The following is a 22,298-nucleotide window of genomic DNA, read 5'->3' as shown; positions in this document are numbered from 1 at the left end:
AGCAGACGTGATAATCAATCAACTGCCAGTTAAAAATAACTGACATGTCATTCACCAACTTCTAAAAACCTCGCCAACATTTCATGATCTATTGTACTAAATAGTGATGTAATATAGAAATAAGAGATATTTCATCCAACTCACCGTCTTTCTGAATGTCCAGTAGTCAGTCGCGTTAGGGAACGTATGCATCGCCCATTCCTTGAGTAATCCCCTCGGCACAATGTTGGTCTGCACCTCTTTCAGAATGTCTCGAAGCACCTGGTGGCTGGCTTGGGAACCACGGGCCTGCACCGTCGCCAGACGCTCGTAGTAGCGCGATATTGGATTGTCGTGTTCAATATTTCGTTTGGCACATCGCTGGAATCGGAACAAAGTGGGAATGGGTTATTTTAAAGCAAAGAGCTACTCACCATGGTCATTGACTCCAAATGGACCATGAAGGTGAGTGCTGTCTGAACCATATCAGAGGCTCTAATTAACCAGAAAATCATTTCAGTAAGTTGCCTTTATCTAAGTGGAGACAATCACTTGTGCCACTCAGATCAAAAAGGCAAATCAATCAAAGGCCACTACGGTGGTATTTAAGGAAGAGCAATCCAAATATTTGATTGACGATCAATGATTCATTCAGGTTGTTACCTGTTTGTAGATATTGAGTAAGGAGAGCGATGCAGGATTATCCTCAACGAGCCTCATCTGTGGTGACACGGCTACCACCCTTGGCACGGTGAAGTGGAGCAGACGACGACAAGTCTCCTTCTGTTTCCCCAGGAAATGATTCAACATCCGCAACAGCTGTAGCACGCGTTCCTCACGCCTTGACTCGGTCAAACACGCATCATTCACGATCAAATACGGATAAATCTTGCCGTTGTGACCTCTGATATACAAGCGACGTGCAGCAGTGTTGTGTTTGTGGACGATTTCCACCCGCGGCATGAAGCGTGCGATCTTGACGTAGTAATGGCCGTGTTTGGGCAGCAGGAATTCACCAGGCAGTTCCACTTCAGCAGTGTTGAGGGAGAAGTTACTCAAGAATCGACATTTCTCCTCAATGAGGAACGATCTGAAAGGAAATATCGAGGATTAGGGGTTGGTCACGATGAAGCTCCACCTATGTGGACTCGGGTGAAATGATATCTCAAGAATGATAGTTCGACGTGTGACATCACTGTCTTAGACTCCTGGCAGATCATCTGTCTGCTTCAAAGTCCAAGTGAGAGCATTAGGGAGGCATCTACTAAACACTGGTTGAATTCTATCTTGGCACTCAAACAGATGACGTATGCTACGGTGATCTGTGATATCAGGGAGGCATCTACTAAACACTGGTTGAGTTCTATCTTGGCACTCAAACAGATGACGTATGCTACGGTGATCTGTGATGTGACTGGTCTAATGATGTCACGACACAACGCAGGTAAATACTGCAAAACGTCAGCTTGGAAAACCATACTGAAGTAGTGATGTATAAACAATAGGCAAAATAACAATGATACTAACTTTGGCAGTAACTTTGTCTTTGCCTCCAGGATCTTTATCCATTTCTTCAATTTGCTGATGAGATTATGCAGCTTGGTCGAGCCGGGGACAGTAAAGTCAAAATCGGTGGTAAACTGGCTCTTCATCTTCTGAAAGACGGGGTCCTGTGCCGTGGCCTGCGCCCGCCTGGCGAGAGATTCTGAGGCGGCGCTCGAGAACGTGGTGCTCACGCTACTCACGTTCTCGATACCGACGCCAAACGTGCTGACTAACTTCTTGACGAAGTTGAGGGTGTGTGGTGTAATAGTAGCTTCAGTCACTGGAAAGAAATCGTCCAAAAGAAAAGTTTCAAAAAAAGTTTAACACTAGCATTGATTCTTCTTTTCATACATGAAAAGTTCAAGCGTAAAAGAAATGAACTTCAGAGGGCAAAAGAGGAGTGAAGATCACAAGTTACCTGAGCACCTGTTCTCAAAGGCCACAGCATGGCACTTGGCAAGTCCCTGACGGAGCTGTCGTAGGACCTCCTCATACCAGTTCTCCCGGAACCAGACCATCTGATCAACGATGCCCTCTAGTGAAGACAGGATCGTTGGGTGGAGGTCGCGCTGCATGTGCATGATGCGGCTACAGCGCCACATCGGCGCCGTGGCGCGTATCGGGCCGGCGTCTGATTGGCTGGTGGATGTTGTGGTAGAACTAAGCGCCGAGGTCGTTGCAGATAAAGTGCTGGTTGTGGTGTTAACAATGGATTCTGAAATGACAAAGTGTTTAAGACGCTGCAATGTATGAATGACCTTCTTCAGTTACGAATGCTTTGACCTATGTAACGTCTGCATGCATTCAAATCAGGTGCACCTTACGCACAGTAGGGTGGCCATATGCTTCCTGTTAGTTACACGAGACCTTGGAACTTACCCGCTGAGTTGATGCTGTCTGTACCAGCAGAGGCCTGGGGGGAACCAACATTTGTAGATGGACTCATCGCCTGGGGGTTGGAGAGACCATAGGAGGAGCTACCCAGACTGGTGGCGGGGTTCTGAGCATCAGAGAGACCGCAGCTGCGACTCACGTTCGGCACTGTTGCTGAAAGTTCTCCACTTTTGACTGAAAGGAGATGAACATATTCAAATATTGGAAACTTCAAGGGTCATAGGCAGAATGGTGCTACATGCATAAAGTACTCTTTAACATATTTGAGAAAACGTTGATGTTAAAGCTAAACGACATTTTTGACGTTGACATATGCTTATCAGATACAAAGCCTCTGCTCTTGAACACTGGAAATCAACCGTGATATGAGACGTGAAATGTCAATGTGGAGGTGGGCTATACCACTTACACCGCTCCCGTTGTTCAATCTTGAGTGTGAGATAGAGTGTCCTGATCGGGAAGTAGACAGCCTGCGGATACATGCGGCCAACCTGACTCAACAGATTCAGGATCAGACGACCTTCACTCCTGACCAGACACGTCAACAACTGTGGTATCCATGGCAACCACTGAATCGGTGGCACTCCGACACAATATTTATCAACTGCTTCAGCGAGTGTTGATTTGTCATCATCGTATGTCAGAAGCCACAGAACTTTGGCGAGATATTTTCTGGATTTGCTTTCGTTTTGGTGACGGCAGGCGTGAAGGAAGCAGGTGATGGCAGAGACACCTGTGGACAGTTGTCTGAAATGAAACTAAAACTCTGAATATCTGCTTCATCATCATGATCATCATGAGTAGCAGCATTCGCCTCCAGAGTCATGGGGGTTGTTCATTTAGTATGAGAGCACAGTTTCAAGACTTTTGTATCCCTTCTCCCTTCTCAAGAACCCTTAACCCCCTCTCTGAGGGAATGACGCCAAAACAATGTTTAGCATTATATTCCACACTTGTATTGCAATGCCATGATGTGAGGGAATGACTTACTTGTCTCTATTGGTGAAGATACCCTCGAGGTAGTCTCCCCAGAGAGCCCACGCCTTCACCAGGGTGTCATGCATCTGGACTGCAGCAGAGAATGCCTTGTTTGCATCGTCAGATCTAAAACATAAACATAGACGTCTTTTCAAACATCGAGGAAATCACTAGGTCTACCTGTACATGCGCAAATAAACAACATTAGTGATTCCAAAATGTTTTTGGCGATTTGTAATATAGGAGAACAGAAGATGTTTGACAAACACAAACAGCAGCAATAGTCACCTTCTATCAAACAAGTAGGTCTACACCCTCTATCAATCAAGTAGGCCTACACCCTCTATCAAACAAGTAGGTCTACACCCTCTATCAAACAAGTAGGTCTACACCCTCTATCAAACAAGTAGGTCTACACCCTCTATCAAACAAGTAGGCCTACACCCTCTATCAAACAAGTAGGCCTACACCCTCTATCAAACAAGTAGGTCTACACCCTCTATCAAACAAGTAGGTCTACACCCTCTATCAAACAAGTAGGTCTACACCCTCTATCAAACAAGTAGGTCTACACCCTATATCAGAGCACAGTGGTGACAGGCACAGGTGGACACTCTGAGAGCCCTGTGACATCCACTATAAGCTTTACCTTCCAATCTGAGCCAAGAACATGCCCTTGAGAGCATAGAACTCGGCCGTCATCTCCTTGGTGAAATACTTGAGGTTGGTTGACTCGATCACCTCCAATCCTTCCTGGAGCTCAGTCTTTCCCATTACGCCCGCCATCTGCAGGTAACACTTTACCTGGAGGTGAGATAGGGTTATTAGGAAGATAATTGGTAAAGTGGTTAGAGCACCGGGCTCCTGAGCAGGTGGTCGTGGGTTTGACTCTCTCAAGGATCAATCAGCTTTGTCTTGTGTCCTTGAGCAAGACACTCAATCCTAAATGGCTGTGTCTTTGAATGAGACGTAAAACCGAGGTTCTTTTTACCTCGGGTCTTGCTCAGGTCATCAGTGTTCAACATTTGAACTCAGGGCAGGGCAAGCAAGACCCCGCCAAGTGAGAAACCTGAATAGCTTGTGACACACTCTAGTACATCTCGTTGAAGACCGAGTCGCTGTTCTCATCATGATATCACATTTATAAATGCCCTCTTACCTGTTGGCGAATCTTCTGGAAACAGTCGACGATGGGTACACTGGGGATGGTGTGGATGCGGCTGAGAGAGTCGAGGCAGACGCCCATCAAGTTATGCTTGCGGCCAATCTTCCCAAAGTGAATGATTGCCTGAGCTGAGGCATGCACCCCCAGCATGGAATGATTGGACTGCTGCTGGAATGGAATGAAAGATTTCTGAAGTAAAGCGGTACCTTATAACATGCGCTTACTATGCCAAAAAGGGCCCACTTTCAACCCCTTTAAATACCCCAATGCACAGATAAGAGGTGTTATCAATGAAGACTAGGGAAGGTGAACAAATCATCGGGCAATCTCATAACTCACACTTTTAGTACTTTTATAGTAAACAAGGACATTAATAGCTCTGTAGACAATACTTGGCGACTGAACTGTAAGTAGGGGGAAACCAGAGACCCCGTAGGAAACCTAAACTGTCAAAGAGAGTTGCCCTCTCTATCAAGGAGAGTCTGATAATAAGGCAGCCCAGGGCAAGAGAACAAGCATGGATTATTCAACACTGCAATGACTGAACACAGAGGAGAAAGTTTGCAAAAAAACCAAATGTGAAATAAAAACATGAGAAGTTTAATCACCTTACTTACTGGGTCAGTCTGACCATGAGACTCATAGTGACTGACAATGAACTGATAGTGATGCTGGCGCCACGTGAAGATATCACTCCAATGTGACAAATCATCAGAGATCATAGGCAGACGATTACGCCATGTCTTCACAATGGCTTTCATGTCATGGAGGCTTGAGTTGCGACCAATGTTGGCAGGCTGGAGACCTTGGTTGATTTGTGCCGCTTCCTGGAGCTCCATGATCTGCTGTGCCGCCTGCAGGAGCGGCACGTGAACGTTTGCTACAATTCTTGGTAGGCGGCGCCACTCCTTGATGGCCAGGTTGCTGGAGACTTCAACCAAGCGATCGATCTAAAGTGAAGACACGAGATGGTATTCAGTGATTGACAGACTGGTACTGGCACAAATATCTTTCCCAACAACATTTAGGTGTAAAATCCCAGCAGTAAACCAGGCTAAAGCGGCCTGCAAACAAGCAACTTTTGTTGCTGCTGCTAGCTGTGATTTTGATCACAAGTGACAAAAATAGCTCGTTTGCGGTGGTCATTGGAAGCACCTACGACAAGATCAGTTAGTCTCAATGATTGAATGCCACAGATTCTGACTGATATCCTATGTGGTTTGAGCGAGACTTTCTGACAAGTGCGGCCAAAACGCACGCACTATTGCCTCAATATCTGCAGCATCTTACCATATTAAGATGGTGGTCGTCTGGATGACAGATGGCGATGTAGCCTCGATACAAGTTCACCTTCCACGCCATCTCCTTGGGGCAGCTCAACTCGACGTGCACCTGTGCCAACGAATCCTTCATCAGGGACCAATTAGGAACCCGCCAGGCACTCTCCAGGACCAGGTGAGGGTTGGCGATGCCCTTGGCATTAGCATACTCCAGGAGGAGATCCCATTGGTTGAGCTCCTTGCATGTGCGCACCCAGTGGTCTTCCCAGAGTTTGTACTCTGGCAGGATTGTTGGTGCCGCGTTGGTATTGTTGTGTTCTGAGCGTGCCTTACTCATCGCCTGTTCAAACATGGTCTGGGCCTCCTCGAAGAAGCCATGTTGCTCATACGCCAGGGCCGTGTTCGTCTCGGAATATCGTGCCCGCTTCTGCCATAACCCACACAACATATCCTCCTCCCGGAGCAGGGAATAAAGTTCAGATATCGCATCAAGGGTTTCTTGCTGTGGAGAGTTGGCCGGCTCAAATTCATATTCGCTGCCTGGTTTGGGTTTAAACGGTGTCTGTGGTTGGTTTTCAAATGCCAGCTGCTCCAGCAGTAAAGTCGCTCGGTGCCAGAGGTTGTGAGTCTTGCCAAGATACTGAAATTGAAGTTGATCATTCAATGAGGTTCAGTTTTGAATTGATTCATTGAAATTTGTTCGACCGAATTTGTTGATACCAATGAAGAATGCATAAAATAGTTCAACTGACTGGATTAGTGAAAGAGTCATCATAAATCAAAATTTTCACAATCGAACCCTGGGAATTTAACTATTGACATCCAAATAGGTTCACCAGCTTGCTTTTCACACTTGATCAGCCACCTTTGGATGAGAGACAAACAGTTGTATCCCGTCGTGTCTTTCAAAGCACGTAAAGTCCCATTTACTATTTCCTCAGCAGCCACCTTTACACACCTCTTCTCTATGGAGTTTTGGTTAACACCCTTACCTTCAGCACACAAGGCCTTACACTGATTGGTGGCACACTGATTGATAGGGCCTCGGTGAATGTATGAATAGCGCTTGGCTGACAGTCCTTCTGGTAGACATGGCTCCCACTGCACAGGAATGGAATCAACTCGCCTGAGAGACCCTTAAAAATGAAAGAGAGTTTCATGTAATTGTTCAGAAATGTCTTTGGATTCATGCTATCGACATGAAGTTTCCAGCTCCACAAGTTAGTTTTAGAGGAGGCTTCAGGCCATATGGAACCTGCATACAGGACGAGCTTTACAGCAACCAGAACGACTTTGGACAGGTCTATGTCAGCATTTACCACAAGAAGAAGAAGACGATAAATTCATTTGCACAATGATTTGCAAATTTGCAGCAAACTCCTATTTTCACCAAAGCTTTTGAGGGCAAAAAGAGACTTTAAGGGATTTAAAGCATCAACAATTAAGATGGATATCAAACTGCACTCACATGCTGCTGCCTATCAGATAAAATCTTCCAAATCCGTGGGAAAAGTTCCAGCCAGAGTGTGTGTGTCAGTGTGGTGTTGTTATGGCAGAGCTGGGCGAGTGCAGTCAGGAATGAGACGGTCTTAACCTCACGGCATGTCTCAAGGAACTTGGCCTGGCGCTGTAACATCAGCTGTAAGCTCTGTTTGGGGTCGGCTGTGTCTTTCTTTGGTGGCTCCTTCGGGCACGTCTCCTCGGATGATACATTAGAGAATTCAATATCAATGTCATCCTGAAACAGAGTATGGTATGATGTCAATCAGGAGAACAGTCAAGGTACCATAGTGGTTTCTTTTGGTCGTCCTGCTAGGTTTTTTTCCTCCAAGGCAAGTCATTCAAACAATGTCAGCCTGGGGATGAAGCAGTCTTTCTATCACAGAAGCAATTTACAGTCAACTTTTTGACAGTCCATAAAAACAGCCTTACACCTCACTGTAAACAAAAGATGACAGACAAAAACTCCATCTTGTATACTGACCTCCTCCTTGTTTCCATCGAGGGATTCCACATCCATTGGTTCCTCCTTCATCTTGGTGACCATGGCGAAGGCTGCACGGTCATGACTGTCTGCCAGGCTGACCACCGACGTCGCTGCTGGCAGGAGATTTGTCTGTGACGAGCTCTGTATACTTGTACCGTTCACTGCCACCGCTGATACAAGTTCCATGCATTGTTTGATCCAGAAATGACTGCCCATTGCCTCCCAGTTCTGGGAGCACGTGATGTAAAGCAGACGATCATAAAGACGCCGCTTTACGCTGTTGTCAAACACCTGGAAGTCGTCAAGGAAATGATGGAATTTGATTACTTGTGGTTCAGAAGAGATTGACAAGTGCAACTTTGCCAAGTGGCTGATTTATCTGAGCAAAAGGACTTGAGCTGTTCCAGCAGTTTGATGATATGACAAAGCAGAGTGCTCCACAATACTTGAAAAGCAACGTCAAAGTCATTGACGTCATCTCATCATTGATCATCTCTATTCCCAATGAGAAACAGACACCCTAAAGATAGAATCTAGTCTGAGGCACCTGTGAAAGGCAATTAGAATTAGATTCTAGCAGAATAATTACAAACAATTTTCAACAAACCTCAAAGAACTTTTGCCGAATCGCAGGCTGCGTGCATCTCAACCCAGCCAAAAACGCTGGCTCCAACTTGGAAGTCAGCTCACTCCCACTCAACGACTCATCGCGGTAGATATAATTCACAAGCTCCAAGAACTGCGCGTTTAATTCCGTATCCTGTGGGAACCTCTTCTCGACATGCTGCATGAGTTTGACCAATAGGATGGCTTTCTCTCTCAATGATGGTGATTGGTTGATCGCGATTGGTGTCTTGATCTTCACCCAATCTTCCACCATCTTGGTAATTGCTTTCATCACCTTCGCGTCGGTTGTTTTCTCGATCAGGCCGACCAGGATGTTCCCGATGAAACTTTTGCGCATCTCCATGCTCATGACGCCCACGCGATTCTTCACCAGATCGAGGCTGAGAATCAGCAGTTCATTCGCAACTGAAAATATGAGATTATCAAAGATCACAACAGCTTTGCCCGCATTTCTGGTGGCAGATTAGAGAAATGACCATACCAGCGATAATCCTTTTGCATTTAATCCAGCCAAATGCGTCCAAGCCGCTCCTCTTTAAACCAGCCAGGCCTACTTTTATAAGTTCATGCCACGGTAACTCTGCTACTGATGTAGCTTTCCCTGGGAGAATCCAGTATCATTTATAACTGAGAGAGAAAGCAACCAGTGATATGATTAAAGGGACTTTATAGGCAGGAGCTAGGGAGGCAAGATAAAGTTACACAAAGTCGCCAATAGGGGCCTCTTTCATCTCACTCTACTTCAAAACTATTCATGCTTGCATGAGAAGTATATTTATTGCTAAATGAAACATGACCTAGTGTCGTTACTGGGCATATAAGTCACCTGAAGATGGCCAATTGACCCCCCCTGCTCCTGCCTCCCTTTAAGAGTCTATCTTCATCCCACATTAAGACTTACCAGGACTACTCTCATTAGAGGTTGGTGACAAATGCTCCCTGGTCATGCGATGGAGGACTCTCATGAAGGTGGTGATCAGGCGGTCGATGTAGCAGGGGTTATGAAGGCAGGCAGCCTTCAGGATCATCAATGTGCCAAACAGCTGTGAGGGGGAAGCACTACTCGACCTGAAGTAGTCAATATCGTAATGAAATACAGTAACACCTCTCTTAGATGTGAAAGTATGAGACACACAAGACAGTGGTTGTTGATAGTGTCGTAATGAAATAGAGTAACACCTCTCTTAGATGTGAATGCAAAGTATGAGACACACAAGATGGTGGTTGTTGATAGTGTTGTAATGAAATAGAGTAACACCTCTCTTAGATGTGAAAGTATGAGACACACAAGACAGTGGTTGTTGATAGTGTCGGACACGGTGATGTGAGCATGGTGCACCTTTTGGCTAGATTAGGTGTAATCTAACAGATCCAGTGCTAGAAGACCGTGAAGTCTTCTATGTACAATAGAGACTTGATATAAATAATAACCACACTTGGTTTCAATCAAATGGATAATTGGGCATCTTGTCAGAGCAATCTTTGGATTATTATTTAAATTACACAAACAAAAGATGCTTCCACCTTCTCAATTCTAAATTTCCTTAACTAGGTCAGTATTTGGCCCTCTCTCTGATAAAAAATAACCTTGGACAATCCTGACACTGTTGGCACCAGAAAAAAACCACCCTCATGAAATTTCCAAGAGAATAACACACGTTGAGCGGTCTTTGGCCAGGAAACCCACAATACAGCAAGTTATGGGAGTTTCAAGGCAATGACCATTGATGAGTGCGTTCTGCTCATCGGGAAGAGCATACAGTTGTTTACTAGGAAATATTCTGAGACATTCATTGTCGCACTTTTGGCATTCACAGACAACCCGAAAATGAAAACTAAATGGAAAGTACTGTCATCTACCCAGTTTATACTGTAGGCCAGTCTCAAGCTAAATTAAAGTTATGCTGAAGTTTCAACTAAAATTGCTGCTAATATTTCCTGATATTGATTTCAAAACTCAAGATGAGCAAGAATTCAAACAATTATCCAAACGTTAACTTTAGGTAGAGTACTCACTTGTCGTAGTTGGTGAGTCCCTCATAAACCACCTTGCTGACACACGCATACAGACTTTCCAGCTCCTCGTATTTTGAGGCCACATTTGATGTGGCAGGTTCCGTGGGGAAGACACTCATGAGGCGGGAGAGGAGAGTGTGGACAGATCGGATGACCTTGGAGTTGAGGCAGGTCATGCACCCGGCGATGCCTTGTTGGAGCGGCTTAAAACTGGGCAAGATGGCGTCCTTTCTCTACAGATGGAGGCAAAGACACAAGGAATAGAAATATTGTCTTTTAAAGACACAGCATCTTATAATGGGTCGAAGTCACTAATTTGATGAATCTGTCATTGTTGCAATTAAAGAACGATAACAACACTGATATTCACTTCAATTAATAAACATTTAAAACTTTGATACCCAAATGGTCAATGAGAAACTTCGTAGCTTCAAAGCTTGGCAGTAGTTGTCAAGTTTGCTTGTATCTCAGCTGTCAGGATGAGTTTTTTGCTAACCAGGTGTTGCAGCGACATAATTCAAACCAACTAAAAACATCAGTGACTTGTATTGTTACTTCTTAAAGAAAACTTACCAAAATCGTCAACAAGAAGCTGAGAAGCTCCAGAGCTGTGCAGATATTTGCAAAGTTGGGTTGATGGTTCTCGACCGTGAGGAGAAGTTTGGCAAACCACGCGAGCTTTAGTTCAGCATTTGGCCACACGTCTGCTCGGAGTGCTGTCTTCAGGAGCATGACGCAGCGTTTAGAAAGTTGGTCACCGGGGGAGCTCACAGCTGTTGAAGATTCAGTGACCTGGAACACACATTTATATGTACAGTTAATCTTAAAAGATTCAGAAGGAGGAGACTTTGTATTACTTATTTCAATAAAAATCGCTCCTGTTAAACTTGGGACTGATTTTCATTCATTTTCGTGCTGTTGATATTTACAAGTCGACCTCCAATGAAATAATAGGCTTGCATAAATAAAACAAGTAAGCTTATATACACGCAGGTCTTACCTTTGATTTGTCATCCCTGACCTGACACGCGATTCGCAAGAGGAAGTTGACGATTGTGTCGCAATATTGTTTCTCCAGAGGCTTGTTGGCATCGGTTGTTGAGCGCACACTCTGAGGAAGAAAGAATCGGTTGGTTGTTGCTGTATCATACTGGCTGTTCACCCACCTAGGGGATGACCACGCTCAATGTTGCTCTGGGGCCAACCACGCGGCTGTAAGGAAACCCTCCATGGCCGGCGGGTTAAGGCGTGCCATCTTAGTGAGGGTTCAGTGCAGACACCAGAGGAGGTGGGGGATCGAACCCACACAACGGTACCACAGCCAGTGAAGTGTGCTACGACCACAGGGCCTGGATCAGCTGATCACTTTCTTCAATTATAATGACCTACTTCATGCTCGATCATGTTTGATGATAAACCAGTATTAAACTGAAGAGCGTTAGGTGCAGCAGAGCATATCATTATTTATTCATTAGTATTTGAGCAGAACGTTTCTCTAAACAAGCTGACTCACCGCTCCTGATGAATGTCTTGCTCGTTTTGGATCCTGAGGTGACTCAACTGAAGCAGTCCTCTTGAGGGCAGAGCCAGACGCCAGGGCTTGCGTCACATCAGTGGCACCAGCACCCGCAGTCACCTACAAAACAAGAATCCATTAGTTTGTTCTGACATCAGTGGCACCAGCACCCGCAGTCACCTACAAAACAAGAATCCATTAGTTTGTTCTGACATCAGTGGTACCAGCACCCGCAGTCACCTACAAAACAAGAATCCATTAGTTTGTTCTGACATCAGTGGCACCAGCACCCGCAGTCACCTACAAAACAAGAATCCATTAGTTTGTTCTGACATCAGTGGTACCAGCACCCGCAGTCACCTACAAAACAAGCATCCATTAGTTTGTTCTGACATCAGTGGCACCAGCACCCGCAGTCACCTACAAAACAAGCATCCATTAGTTTGTTCTGACATCAGTGGCACCAGCACCCACAGTCACCTACAAAACAAGAATCCATTAGTTTGTTCTGACATCAGTGGTACCAGCACCCGCAGTCACCTACAAAACAAGCATCCATTAGTTTGTTCTGACATCAGTGGCACCAGCACCCGCAGTCACCTACAAAACAAGCATCCATTAGTTTGTTCTGACATCAGTGGCACCAGCACCCGCAGTCACCTACAAAACAAGCATCCATTAGTTTGTTCTGACATCAGTGGCACCAGCACCCGCAGTCACCTACAAAACAAGCATCCATTAGTTTGTTCTGACATCAGTGGCACCAGCACCCGCAGTCACCTACAAAACAAGCATCCATTAGTTTGTTCTGACATCAGTGGCACCAGCACCCGCAGTCACCTACAAAACAAGAATCCATTAGTTTGTTCTGACATCAGTGGCACCAGCACCCGCAGTCACCTACAAAACAAGAATCCATTAGTTTGTTCTGACATCAGTGGCACCAGCACCCGCAGTCACCTACAAAACAAGAATCCATTAGTTTGTTCTGACATCAGTGGCACCAGCACCCGCAGTCACCTACAAAACAAGCATCCATTAGTTTGTTCTGACATCAGTGGCACCAGCACCCGCAGTCACCTACAAAACAAGCATCCATTAGTTTGTTCTGACATCAGTGGCACCAGCACCCGCAGTCACCTACAAAACAAGAATCCATTAGTTTGTTCTGACATTAGTGGCACCAGCACCCGCAGTCACCTACAAAACAAGAATCCATTAGTTTGTTCTGACATTAGTGGCACCAGCACCCACAGTCACCTACAAAACAAGAATCCATTAGTTTGTTCTGACATTAGTGGCACCAGCACCCACAGTCACCTACAAAACAAGAATCCATTAGTTTGTTCTGACATTAGCGGCAAATCAAAGTGCCTTCAAATACAATTCCTGTAAACTGATTCGCTTGTGACCTCGAGTAAGTCGCTTACCTCAGCATCCTGGTCTTCTTTGACGCGCTGCAACTCCCACTTGATAATGACATCAGCCAGATCGACCGCCAGTTTACGATGCTCAATGGTGCCCTGGAAGATACAAGTTAGATATGCTGTCATCGAAGAACAAGCCGACAGCGCAACTAGGCAGTTTTTGTCACTGTGACCTGTGACTGCGATGAAAATATTGCTCGTCTGCGAGTAAAACTCCTAAGCACTGAGTTTGGTCTTCATCACAGGTTTTAGAGAAGACCTTTTCTGTGACAGTGACTGTACAAACACAAAAGTCAGGATACCAGCAGACAAAAGTCAGGATACCAGCAGACAAAAGTCAGGATACCAGCAGACAAAAGTCAGGATACCAGCAGACTGAGGGCATCCATTTATTTACCCACCTTTTGTAACACAAAACTCAATACAATTCCATTCCACTTTTCATGTTATTGATGACTTTATCTACTTACACTGACATTAGGAGTGAAGCCGAGCTTCTGAACTGAGTTGACGATATGCTGTATGAGGTGATGTCTTACTGGGTAGTAGACCTTGTGATGCCGCACAAGCAGGTGTCTGAATGGATAAGAGATTCATTGAAAGGTTGTACATGTTCATGGATTAAAGCTGCAAATCAGTCCAGCAAGTGTCTCCCAGGTAAAATATCCACCACTATTTTGTTGGTAGGAAAAAACAAGTACGGGGACGACAGCTGCTGTGGAAGTGGACTGTACATGAACATGACTCATTCTACACCTGAGTAAAATCATCTTGAAACTTTTCAGAATAGTCTCTAAGAGTGAGGATTCATCATGAACCTACAGTATGTGCACAAGCTGTGCAACGGTGTGACCTTCCTCCACAATGATCTTCTTGGTCCAGTGGGTCAGCATGCCATTGCCGTCTTCCATCCGACCTGGCATGGCCGGTGTAAGGATCTCCAACGCCTGACGCACGACATTCCTGGCCTCAACGGCGTGGGCCTTCAGTAGGCTGTGGAACACCTGCAATACAAATGGTGGATATATTAAGAGAGGGATCATCAAGCATCCATCGATATACACAGGCAAATCAGCAAGGAGATCAATGCTACTGGTACTGGCATCCTACTGGTACTGGCATCCTGCTGGTACTGGCATCCTACTGGTACTGGCATCCTACTGGTACTGGCATCCTACTGGTACTCGCATCCTACTGGTACTGGCATCCTACTGGTACTGGCATCCTACTGGTACTGGCATCCTACAAGCGAGGCATGAACCTTTCAAGGCCTGTACACTAACACCAACTGCTGTTTAAGTAAATGTCACGCCTCACAAGCCAAACAGAACCAGCACATGATGTCACATCTCATGAGTCAAGATTTCCCACACCGTTCACCTCCATTGTGGTTTCTAGCCTCCAAACCGACCTCCACATGAGGCCTGAAAGGAACACAAGTGACTGCGCCCTCTAACGGCTTTGATGAGCCACTAACTCATTTTTATTGCACTGAGATAACTGACCTGGAGTACGATTCTCTTGTGGATGGCAAACTTGGCGATGATGTGTGAGAGGAGGAGGTGGCCATGATACTTAGTGGCAGGGTCGACGCAGGTCTTGGCCAGCAGACACGGCCATGCAAACGTCATCAGACGTCGCAACTTGTTGCCTTGTTTCCTGAAGGTAAACAAACACTGAGGTCAACACACATCTAATAGACTTTCACAGCTAGATTACAAGGAACTTTCCACACTACAACAGAAATATCATTCTCCGGTAAAAATGCGGGTAAAGCATGATGCAAAGCTTGTTTATTGATACATCAGTGTCATGAACACACCACAGACCTCTGCACTGGGCATCAGGAGGTAGTGGACCAATGAACACACCACAGACCTCTGCACTGGGCATCAGGAGGTAGTGGACCAATGAACACACCACAGACCTCTGCACTGGGCATCAGGAGGTAGTGGACCAAAAGGTTGGACATTCGTGGCGAGATAGCAAGCTCACAGGAAGTGTTTTTAGCCATAGATGTCTGTGACACGACATCAAATGCCCACGTCTGAGAGATGTGGATGGATCTCGCTGAAGATTGGTCATCAAGGTCATCATGATGAATCATCCCAGACCTTTTAGACGGACAATGACTAAACCTATTTTACACGACCATCGTGACTCCTTCATTCTACTCACTTGTTTGCCGCGTCATGGATATGTGGCGCTGCCTGCTCGACCAGCAACGATGAGAACTGGAGGAGGAGAATGCGTACAGCGTCTGATGTGCCAAACGGGTTATCCGGGTCAATGATCTTATTGATAAAGACGCTCACCACGTTATCAGCATTGTCTAAATCAGGTATCGGGGGTCCGCCGATCAGTTTCTCACCAGCACCTTTTTCAAATGACACAGAGAATGAGGGAATGAGGATATATTGTAGTATCTTGGCCTTGAGGTCGTTTGGCCAGTTAGCGTCCGGAAAGTAATCGACAAATTTGAAGAATGCTTTTCGTTTCCATTCGACGGTGTAAGTCTGTGCGACGACGTCATCGAGGAAGTCTTTGACGAACTGGAATTGTGGGATATATCGGTAGCAGAAGCAGCGCAGCATTTGGAAGAGGAGTTCAATCTCACTGTTGTGGTGTCTGCAAGAAGAGAGTGATGGTTTTATAGAATCATTTAGGGGTGAGGTTCAATCTCACTGTTGTGGTGTCTGCAAGAAGAGAGTGATGGTTTTATAGAATCATTTAGGGGTGAGGTTTTCTTAACATAACAATAAGCACCATGGAACCATTTGTCTCTTATGATATTGACTTAGCTTCTTTGCTGAGCAGCACACCAAGCCGTGGTTGGAATTCGCTAGGGGTCAACTTCCCTCGAAAACAATAACATTCATTCATATTAATTTCATTCACCTTAAACTGCCATAAAATATAGGCCTTTTTATAATTTTAGTCATTCACAAAATTTTTCTAGAAAATGTGATTTTCTGAAAAATTTTCTGACTTTTCGAGAAAAACAAAAATATTCAGAAAAAACCCAAAAATTTTGAAAAATAATTTTTTTTAAAAACTAAAAATTTCCGGAAAAAATATCTTAATTTTCAGTAAAAACGATAATTTCTGAAAAAAAACCTTACTTGAAGAAATTGAGCAGGCACTTGACGATGAGTTTGGGCTCCTTCCAATGAACATAATCCATTGTATCAACCTTCTTGTGTTTCTCAGCAAACAACTCCGAGATCCAGATCCGCAGTAAGTTCGTCGCGACTGGTTGATGCTGTGGCAGCCAGTTGTTGTCTTTCTTGACGAGAATACTGATGATCCGGACGGCCTGGAACTGGAGCTCCGCCTTCAGGGCTGGGTCAGGGTTAGCCGGCTGGCCTTGGAGTTGCCCAAATAACAAGTTACTGAGACGGGCAGGGTTGGCCTGCAGGACGTCACGGAATGGCTTCCCATTCTCATGCTTAAGGAGAACCTGGAGAAAAACATATGATTCCAATCAGACATGCATCATAGCTCACTGTTGGACTTTCAGGCTGGTCAAAGAGAAATCCAAACTACCAGTATTCTGGTACAACCTTTCACATGAGAATCTCATTCAAATGACAGTCACAGGGTGGTCAAAATGATCAAAAAATGGCAAAGACTTGATACTTCATAATGACGTCACAAGTGTCAACTACAAAACACTGCCATGAAATATTGAAAGTTATTTTACCCCACGAGACCCTGACGTTACGTGATAGGCTAATGTGTTGTGAAAGACTTCAACTTTAATTATGGTGACAATATGAAAACGAAAACCACTTACGCCGAAGAAGCGATTCCACTGCTGATCCAAAATGGCTGCCTCACTGAGGAAGAGTTCAACCGACTGCTGGGGGTAGCGCAGCAAGAACTTGATGAGAGGTTCCCGGAACGGACTGCCAGCTTCGACCAGTAGCGGCTTCTCACCTTTCTTCAATGTCAAGGTCACCAGTGGCTCGATCATCTTCTGTGACGCGGCAGGAACCAGATGGAAGATGTTGATGATGGCGGCACAGGTCTTCATGTCCTATAGGTGAGAGAAACAATGTCAGAAATACGGTTAGCACAGTTCAGCAAGCAACTCGCACGCCATAAACACAAGGCATGTCCATATCACAGAATAGACTTCAAGACACGAAGGTTTTTGACAGGGACTACATGTAAAGTGTAACTTCTCATCATAATTAAGGAAACTGCATGTGGACATTTTGCAGCCATGTTGGATTTTGGGTTGGGCCCAGTCAATAGTGAACCTTGGACACACCAGGTGTTCATGCCACAAAAACTGCAAGTGCTGAATAGAGCCACAACGTACCGTAGAGACAACCTGTCCGTTGATTCGCACAGTGCCACTCTTCTGATCCTGGATCGGTTTGTCCATCCACTTCTTGAGATGAGCCAGAAGTTGTTCACACAGTTTCTCGCTAAACGTGTTCGGGAAAAGCTGCGTTAGGTACGATAGGCGCTGTATGACGTTCAAGTCGAGGCTTCGGTGGTCGCCCAGCATTAACAATAGGGGGCGCATTTCAGTGTGAACTTGTTCCATGTCCATGTGGAAACCAGAGATGAACTGAAAACAGAGAAAACATGTCAACAAATATCTGAGGCAGACGGAGAGATAAGACAGACGCTACAACAACACTCGTCTATTAAATTCAAATCCACCAAGCTATTATGACGAATAACAGAACCAACTGGATCATGACCGATAGAACTGTTATAGTCAAATGACAAGGACAGAGCAAGTCACGCTCTATAGACTCCAAGGTTGGGCGTAACAGGATGTGGTACCACTGACTCTACAAGTACGGGATAGGAAACACGGACCTTACAGTGAGGGACCGATGACAACAGGCCATGTATTACAGGGCTGTCCACTTCACAAAGCCCACTGGCAAGATATACAGCCAAATGGTGTCCTCGTGCAGGACACACTGTACAGAGAGACAGCTGAAATGTACAGGACAACCGAGTCCATCTGACAAAATGGCTGGAGTGAACGTGAAAAGGATAGAAGCTATTCTTACGTTTTTCATGCATTCGTAGGCTGCCTCTTGAAGCTCGCTGTTGTTGCTGTTGAGGGCCTTGTAGAGAACGTTGAAGATTCTGTCTCTGCGCTGTGGGATATAGTGACATGCCGCAAGTGCCCCTGCAATGAAAAAAAACAACAATAAGATGATTATTGAACCTGTATGAAAAATTCCGTGGGTATTTTATTTTTGTGTATCGCGTGAATAACCGAGCATAAAAAGCACGAAAAATAAATTTTGATCGGAAAACGAAAGAAATTTCATGATTATATCCTTTAACAGATAGTGAGCCCGTTGACTTACTGAGACCACTCTTCCTGAGAGGGACGAGACTTGACACAGACTTGTAACACGGCAGCTTCAGCAATGTGGCGTCCTCCGCATCTGTCAGGTTCAGCAGCTGGAGGAGAGGAGAAAAACACAGTCAATCAGGGATTTCAAGGGGTGATCAGAAGGTGCTCACTTGATCTCGACCAGTAGGGGAACCAAGAGGTGACTAGGCTGGGAGTTGAACCCACGACCTCTTGATCATATGGCACACTGATGCTGTGTATACAGGGCGGAGTTAGATTTGTCAAATTCTCAGGACCACTGAACCATAACATTACCAGAACTAGAATTATCGCAATTAGAATATAGGATATTCCTCGGTGATGATGCAGCACCTGACCACATTGAGCTACTTGACATGCATGATGTTGTGCACCAAAACATCTGACGTTAAACAATTCAACAGCAGGGGGCAGCACTAACATCGTGTCGTACTTACCTCGGTAAAGAAGACTTTGTGTTCAACGATGTTCAGGTCGATGGTGAAGAGACGTGGTTGAAGTGTAGTACAGAATGTGTTGCCATCCTGTAGGAGAAGATTGAGATCGAATCAGATACAAAGTGATGGGAGGAAAAAGACGCTATTGACTCAAGGAAGATATATCTGATGGCACCATCATAAAGCACTCATCAAGCGCTTTCTAATGAATGGTGGTATCACAAGGTTATGACAAACTTCTCACGTGGGGAGAGACATGAGAGACCTGCCCATGACCACTGCACGAGTTCTTAATAATCCTAAGATATTTACAAATGAAAGTGTTGTGTGGTAGTCTGACATCTAAGGCTGTGATTATGTATAGAGAGTTCACGTTTTCACATGTAACGTGTCACTGTTCACTTTCACGAGTGACATGAAGAATGAACAACTCATTCCCAAAACGTGGGCTACATACGATTCACGGTGTCATTTTTCACCCCCGCATTGTGATTTCTAGCCGAGTCAGTTAACTTGTGACAAGTGAGACATGACAAGTGACAACGTGAAGTGAGACATGACAAGTGACAACATGAAGTGAGACATGACAAGTGACAACATGAAGTGAGACATGACAAGTGACAACATGAAATGAGACATGACAAGTGACAACATGAAGTGAGACATGACAAGTGACAACATGAAGTGAGACATGACAAGTGACAACATGAAATGAGACATGACAAGTGACAACATGAAATGAGACATGACAAGTGACAGCATGAAATGAGACATGACAAGTGACAACATGAAATGAGACATGACAAGTGACAACATGAAATGAGACATGACAAGTGACAACATGAAATGAGACATGACAAGTGACAACATGAATCCTGTATCGTTCCAGGCTGACATACCATCAGGCCAATTTGAGCATTAGCAGGCTGGTGACGGAGCAGGTGTTTCTTGGGAGGGATCATGTCTTGTAGGACGTCCTTGCACGGCTCCATGATCTCTGTCACTGTCTTGCTGGTTACCTTGGCGAGCACCTCAAGGGAATGCATTGCCTGATGAGAGAATGTGACATTAAGGCAAATGAACAGACTGATGATGTTATAAATGGCATCTTTTATCTAATTCCTTCGACTTTCCCTTTACATGCAAGTCTGCCTCAAAATTCTTCCAAACAACTGTCGTTATGATTCCCCCTTATAGTACATTGTAGTTTCTTCAATATCAGTCTACTTTATCATTTGAAAGACAAAAGACTGCTTAAACCAGGTGTCTAAGCCAGACTACGATCACACTACGATGGACAAATAATCCCAACTGTGACTTCATTATAGTGGTCGGCAAAAATGCTTATTCTGCCTTGGAGGAGGAAAACTCCGTGGAGAACATCACCTCCGAGTGCAGAGTGAACGCTGAAGAAGATATTCCCAAATCAGCCAGCCATGTCCAGTGTTAACCATTCGCTATTTGAGAGGTACGTCTAAAGTGAACCCTCCTCTCACTGCATCTTGAATATTACAAACCTGTTCCCGGACGAGCGTATTCGGGGCGGTCACCCTCCGCACCAACTCATGCGTCACTTCATAGAAAGCCTTCTTCCTCGTCTCCTGTAGCTCAGTATCTTCGCCTTCCTCTCCCATGCCCTTGGCACATAACGTCAGCATCAGCTCAAGGTTGTTCTTGGCCATGTCCACAGCACCGCTTGACACCTGAAACATCAATTATAGATGAGCAATGAGACGAGACTGGCTGAATAGATAAAAGTTATGAGAGCGGGTTGAAGAGGCAAATGCGATTCAGTGGAACCTCCCAGAGCAGCTACTTCAAGAAGACAAACTGATGCTCGAGCACCCAGCGTAGTGACATCTCCTCAATGATAGACCTACTGCCCATGACATGACCTAGTGTCATAACTTACCTCTCCAGTGAGATCCATCATCACAAAGAGTAGTGCCTTCAAGAAGACAAACTGATGTTCAAGCACCCAGCGTAGTGACATCATGATAGACCTACTGCCCATGACATGACCTAGTGTCATAACTTACCTCTCCAGTGAGATCCATCATAACAAAGAGTAGTGCCTTCAAGAAGACAAACTGATGCTCAAGCACCCAGCGTAGTGACATCTTTTCAAACATGAACTTAATGGCGATGCATCCTCCTAACTTGGCATACCTGTTGGTGAGATTTGGAGAAATGATTAGCATGATATCACACTACATGTATAAGATCCAACAGTGCTTATGAATTTTGGACCAAATGTCCCCTGAATAATGACATCTTCTCAAACACAAACTTGAAGGCAACTCTGCATACCTGATGAAAGTTGGATGAAGAAATTGTTTATCATGACATGGAACTACGAGATTTAATATCCATGACTATTTTGGGGCCTGACCCTATCCCAAAAATGTGACAATTCCTGGACGTACCACGCACGATCATAGCAGAGTGCACACATCTTCTCGGCCAGATACTCAAACAGAGGCAGACGACAGGCCTTCTCCTTGGAGCCGAGCACCGTCTGGGCTGTGTGTAAGATGAGGACCATGGCCAGGTTGCCGGGCTTGCAGAGTTCCTTCTCTTCGTGACCCATGATGACGGCGAGCGCGTCAATCAGGATCTGTGGGTCCATACTCGTCAGCTTGCTCTGTTTATCCAAGACTGGGAACGGGCCTGAAACAAACAAAGACAGAATTGTTATAAAGGGAGTGAAGAGAATGTTGAGTTGAAATCTATGTTGCGATGATCTACACAGCAATGTTTAATTGGACTTGGAACAAAAACGATGAGACAAGAAAAGAAAGTAGATCAAGCCTCACCACACTGCTGAGCTACAGCGACGAGAGTATAATGCCTGACCATAGACGCCATATTGGGTAGCACCGATGGTCTCAAGTCTTTGATGGCCGCAGCCACAAACATGCCGGTCAGAGCCTGCTCATGAACCTTTCTGCTGTGGGGGTCGGCATTCTTATAGAGAGGACTTGAGCTGACAGGGACCTCCTTGTCTTGGAAACTGAAACAAAAGGAAGGAGAATCATGATTTATATGTCAGTTAATCCTACGATTCATGACT

General features: G+C 45.1%; 1 protein-coding gene across 5 annotated transcripts in view; it reads right to left on the bottom strand.

Moving 5' to 3' along the window:
• The window catches only part of LOC135500597 (transformation/transcription domain-associated protein-like), a 44,925-nt gene that overhangs the window by 2,837 nt on the left and 19,790 nt on the right, over positions 1-22,298 (bottom strand). For 3 of the 5 annotated variants that reach the window (XM_064792146.1, XM_064792148.1, XM_064792150.1), the window contains 36 exons: positions 22,042-22,238; positions 21,652-21,895; positions 21,265-21,394; positions 20,743-20,928; positions 20,125-20,274; positions 19,226-19,312; positions 18,760-18,856; positions 18,454-18,575; positions 17,742-17,996; positions 17,211-17,453; positions 16,537-16,874; positions 15,593-16,042; positions 14,920-15,073; positions 14,237-14,418; positions 13,885-13,990; positions 13,418-13,510; positions 11,985-12,107; positions 11,472-11,582; positions 11,045-11,263; positions 10,472-10,704; positions 9,357-9,523; positions 8,436-8,860; positions 7,826-8,119; positions 7,310-7,579; positions 6,834-6,977; positions 5,852-6,481; positions 5,170-5,511; positions 4,556-4,729; positions 4,046-4,200; positions 3,409-3,522; positions 2,828-3,165; positions 2,404-2,592; positions 1,943-2,239; positions 1,507-1,804; positions 643-1,069; positions 145-360 (listed from right to left, as the gene is read on the bottom strand). In XM_064792146.1, coding sequence (XP_064648216.1) covers positions 145-360; positions 643-1,069; positions 1,507-1,804; positions 1,943-2,239; positions 2,404-2,592; positions 2,828-3,165; positions 3,409-3,522; positions 4,046-4,200; positions 4,556-4,729; positions 5,170-5,511; positions 5,852-6,481; positions 6,834-6,977; positions 7,310-7,579; positions 7,826-8,119; positions 8,436-8,860; positions 9,357-9,523; positions 10,472-10,704; positions 11,045-11,263; positions 11,472-11,582; positions 11,985-12,107; positions 13,418-13,510; positions 13,885-13,990; positions 14,237-14,418; positions 14,920-15,073; positions 15,593-16,042; positions 16,537-16,874; positions 17,211-17,453; positions 17,742-17,996; positions 18,454-18,575; positions 18,760-18,856; positions 19,226-19,312; positions 20,125-20,274; positions 20,743-20,928; positions 21,265-21,394; positions 21,652-21,895; positions 22,042-22,238 — 8,200 coding nt within the window. The remainder of the gene's footprint in view (positions 1-144; positions 361-642; positions 1,070-1,506; positions 1,805-1,942; positions 2,240-2,403; positions 2,593-2,827; positions 3,166-3,408; positions 3,523-4,045; positions 4,201-4,555; positions 4,730-5,169; positions 5,512-5,851; positions 6,482-6,833; positions 6,978-7,309; positions 7,580-7,825; positions 8,120-8,435; positions 8,861-9,356; positions 9,524-10,471; positions 10,705-11,044; positions 11,264-11,471; positions 11,583-11,984; positions 12,108-13,417; positions 13,511-13,884; positions 13,991-14,236; positions 14,419-14,919; positions 15,074-15,592; positions 16,043-16,536; positions 16,875-17,210; positions 17,454-17,741; positions 17,997-18,453; positions 18,576-18,759; positions 18,857-19,225; positions 19,313-20,124; positions 20,275-20,742; positions 20,929-21,264; positions 21,395-21,651; positions 21,896-22,041; positions 22,239-22,298) is intronic. The other 2 variants (XM_064792147.1, XM_064792149.1) reach the window with 2 other exon arrangements.

This window comes from Lineus longissimus, chromosome 16 (genome assembly GCF_910592395.1).
Source record: "Lineus longissimus chromosome 16, tnLinLong1.2, whole genome shotgun sequence".
Taxonomy (NCBI): Eukaryota; Metazoa; Nemertea; class Pilidiophora; order Heteronemertea; family Lineidae; genus Lineus; species Lineus longissimus.
Note: the sequence above shows the minus strand (reverse complement) of the source record. Positions and strands in the feature narration are given on the sequence as shown.